This window comes from Ahaetulla prasina, chromosome 5 (genome assembly GCF_028640845.1).
Source record: "Ahaetulla prasina isolate Xishuangbanna chromosome 5, ASM2864084v1, whole genome shotgun sequence".
Classification (NCBI taxonomy): domain Eukaryota; kingdom Metazoa; phylum Chordata; class Lepidosauria; order Squamata; family Colubridae; genus Ahaetulla; species Ahaetulla prasina.
In genome coordinates, this window is record NC_080543.1 from 97,897,955 (window position 1) to 97,902,239 (window position 4,285).

At 37.4% G+C, this 4,285-nt stretch overlaps 1 protein-coding gene across 7 annotated transcripts in view; it reads right to left on the reverse strand.

The window, feature by feature from the left end:
* The window catches only part of MFSD9 (major facilitator superfamily domain containing 9), a 35,314-nt gene that overhangs the window by 30,540 nt on the left and 489 nt on the right, over nucleotides 1-4,285 (reverse strand). For all 7 annotated transcript variants that reach the window (XM_058186482.1, XM_058186485.1, XM_058186486.1 and 4 more), the window contains exon 2: nucleotides 1,569-1,656. In XM_058186482.1, the coding sequence (XP_058042465.1) occupies nucleotides 1,569-1,656 (88 nt within the window). The remainder of the gene's footprint in view (nucleotides 1-1,568; nucleotides 1,657-4,285) is intronic.

The following is a 4,285-nucleotide window of genomic DNA, read 5'->3' on the forward strand; positions in this document are numbered from 1 at the left end:
AAGTGGTATAATAACTCATGAGGGGAAAAAAGAATATGCATCAATATCCGTTGCCATAGTTTTTTTTTAATGGCAGAAAACATGCCAAACCATTGCTGCAGACTGAAATGGGTCTACAATTGTGAAAGGTTTACTTTTATGAACTTTTTTATGTAGATAAAGTCACTAGAGTTTGTACTGTTTCCGCTGAAAAAAAATAACAAGTAATGTAACGACTAAAACTGGGAAAACCATTCTGTCCAGCAATTTGTGTTAAAGGATATCAAACATTCAAATGATTTAGTTTCTAAGTCCCTCCCAACAAAGTTGGTTGTCCAAGTGTCTTCCCTGAATACTCAATTATAAAAAGTAAAGAGTCACTGCAGATTTTACTCCAGTAGTCGTTGCCAACTACTGGCAACTGGGAGCAGTGTTCATCTCAGTTTCAAACCATTGGGCCAGCACTGCCCCAAAACATGACCAGCATGATGTCATGGAGTGGGTGGTTACCTCCCAATCAATATTGTATATTTCACACATCAGTAGTCCTTGATAATTTTCAGTCAAATGACGAAGCTCAGATTTTAATTTATGAAATAACAGAATGACAGCGTTGGAAGGGAACTTAGAGATCTTTTAGTCCAACCCGCTCATCAAGTGGGAAACCCTATAGTATACCATTTCAGACAAATGCTTGTCCAATCTCTTCTTAAAAATTTCCAGTGTTGGAGTATTCACAACTTCTGGAGGCAAGTTGTTCCACTGATTGTTCTAACTGCCAGGAAATTTCTCCTTAGTTCTAGTTGCTTGTCTCCTTGATAAGTTTCCATCCATTGTCCTGCCCTCAGATGCTTTGGGGAATAGGCTGACTCCCTCTTCTTTGTGGCAACCCCTTAGATATTGGAACACTGCTATCATGCCATCCTTAGACCTTCTTTTCATTAAACTAGACATACCCAATTCCAGCAACCATTCTTTATATGTTTAGCCCGCAGTTCCCTTATCATCTGTTGCTCTTCTCTGCACTCTTTTGAGACTCTCAACATCTTCTTTATATTGCGGCAACCAAAGCTGGATGTAATAATCAAAGGCATTAGAGTATGGTGTTAACACTTCAGGTGATCTTGATTCTATCCTTCTGTTAATGTAGCCTAGGATTGCATTGGTTATTTTGGCAGCTGTAGCACACAGCTGGCTCATATTTAAGTGATTGTCCACTAGGACTTCAAGATTCCCTCTCACAGTTACTACTATTGAGCCAGGTACCAACTATACTATACCTGTGCATTTGGTTTTTCTTGCCTAAATGTTTCTTGCCTTTTTTCACCACTGAATTTTATTTGGTAAAAAAAGTAAGGTTCTACATAGGTAACGTTTGCTAAATTATGTAAGTTTTTGTTTTCAAGAAAAGTCTTCATCAAGAGTAAATAAGTTTATTGTTGTAACCACAGGTAATTACATATCTTGTTATAAAATACAATAAAATAATATAAAGTAAGCTACAACAATAAACATACTATGCCACCAAGGGTCTTATCCTGAAAAAAGACTTGCTTATAATAGCTAACTAAGAAAAATGGTCTGCTTACCTACCACTCCTGCAATTGTTGAACTCACTCCTAAAGATTTCACATGAAGATTTAATAAGGGAACAACCATACTGACACCAAAGAAATCCTGGAAATAGACAACAAAGATTTTTTAAAAAAATAAAGTGTAGAATATTAACATTTGCTAGTAACAATTGATTGAAGGCATATTAACTATATTTTATCACTACTGTGTAACAATTCCTGAATAGAAAGACAAGAATTTGTATTTTCTGTAATATTCAACGGAAAGGAGTAATATCTGCTTACAATGTTTTTTTCCCTTTCTTTTCAAAAAATCAATTTCAGAAATATTTCCAGACTTAAATTTTCAACCATGCTTGCCAAAGATTATTGGGTTGTTGTATTGAATATAAAATTATATATGTCTTCATGAGCCTTTCTGAAAACTGCATAAACTAATCCTACCAAATCATAATTAGCATGTTATTTTTCCTGGACATAAACTGTTTCAACTCCTACCCTCAAAACGACGCTATAGAGCACTGCACACCAGAACAACTAGACACAAGAACAGTTTTTTCCCGAAGGCCATCACTCTGCTAAACAAATAATTCCATCAACACTGTCAAACTATTTACTGAATCTGCACTACTATTAATCGTCTCATAGTTCCCATCACCAATCTCTTTCCATTTATGACTGTATGACTATAACTTGTTGCTGGCAATCCTTATGATTTATATCAGTGGCGAAATCTAAATTTTTTTACTATCAGTTCTCTGGATGTGGCTTGGTGGGTGTGGCAGGGAAGGATACTGCAAAATCTCCATTCCCACCCCACTCCAGGGGAAGGATATTGCAAAATCTCCATTCCCACCCCACTCTGGGGCCAGCCAGAGATGATATTTGCTGGTTCTCCAAATTACTCAAAATTTCCACTACCGGTTCTCCAGAACCTGTCAGAACCTGCTGGATTTCACCCCTGATTTATATTGATATATTGACCATCAATTGTGTTGTAAACGTTGTACCTCGATGAACGTATCTTTTCTTTTATGTACACCGAGAGCATATGCACCAAGACAAATTCCTTGTGTGTCCAATCACACTTGGCCAATAAAATTCTATTCTATTCTATTCTATTAATAGTTTGCATTACTTTGCATTATGCATTCGGTTACCTTCCTTAGCCATGATGTAATTTCCACTAGCATTATTCTATCCAAGTAGGTACAAGCAGAAAAGTTGTAAACTAGTAACTGAAAACTAAACCACATAAGAGATTACTATGCAGATATTGAACTTTAAAAAAATTAAAGGCACCATGCAAAAATCACCCATAGATTTGAGGAATTCGCTACTGATCACTTGTAGAAGACATCTTAAGGCTAGAATTCTAGATTCATTATTCTCATTATCAAATAAAAGATACTGAATGTGACAGAGAAGATATTTTTCTGATTAAAATGCTCCAGAATGATGCTAGTTGACTACAAGCTAGTTTCATCTGGACCAAGGCAAATAAATGATTGCAGCTCTCAGAAGTGTGAACCACAAAGCAAGAGCTATGATCCTCTGGTGATTACATATACATTTCTTTCAATTTCCTGCTGTTGATTTACTCCATAGTCAACATGGGACTGGAAATGTTGCCATAATTTTCAGTCTGTGACACATTTAGCTTTCAGTGTTTTAGCCCACAATATATTATAAAATTAATCTGAGTTTAAGTTTTGTGTGTGCTAACCCTTTTTTGACTCAGAGTAACTTATATACTAGTAATCATAAGCAGTATTTTTTTGACAATTGAGAGCATGGTAGTATGACAGAGAAAAACTGGGTTTGATTTTTTTCAGTGTAGAATAATGGAAAATATATAGTTTGGGGAAATTTTGGAAAGCAAAACAGGGAGATATTAGATATTATTTCTGCCGTGCATTCAGTTATTGTGACTGAAAACCACTTAAAGTATGTCCAAGTAAACCAACGCTCCTTTAAACAACAATATACTTTCCAAGCAGGACAACTGGTATTAGTATTTAGAGATGGGAAGTCTCTGGATATGGAGGCTTTATTTAACTAAGATACTCAAGAGCTAACTGGGTGGGTGGTATAAAAATGAAGGCAAATGAATAAATAGTGACCAAAATGAAAATGCTTTCTGAGGACTAGGTCATATGGTATTCTTATTTGTCATATGCAGCATTCATTGGATGGAAGATCAGAAATCACTGAATTCAGCAATAGTTTCTCTTGCAGGGGAGATGGCTGGCATAAAAAAAAAATTACTAAACATATAAATGAGTAAACTGTGCCTCATATCTGCATATAAATTACCACTTAGAAATAGTTCCAGGTAAACATGAGAAAGGCTGTGCCCTAATCAATGAAAATAGGTCAGCAAAGAAACCAGACCTTTCTCTGCAGAAAAACCAAGAACGCGACCTAACTTCCCATTGTCAAATGACTCTCTCCTCTCCCCACCCCCACATCCTCGATCAATTCTGCTCCTTTCGGAAATCTGCTTTTTCTTCCAACGCCAAAGACTTGGATCCAGAGGACTGCAGACTGTCTCTGAGCGCATGCAGAGTGGAAGACTCCGCTACCCTTTAGGGCTGAATGCTGAAAAAGTCGCCCCGAGGCAAGGGCCGAGTGCCAGGAAGAAGCTGGTGCTGGCTCCGGACCTGGCGGCCCAGAGGCTCAGCCCGAGCTTTACAAGCCGCTGCGGTAACCGCGCGGCCTCGCCAGCTCAC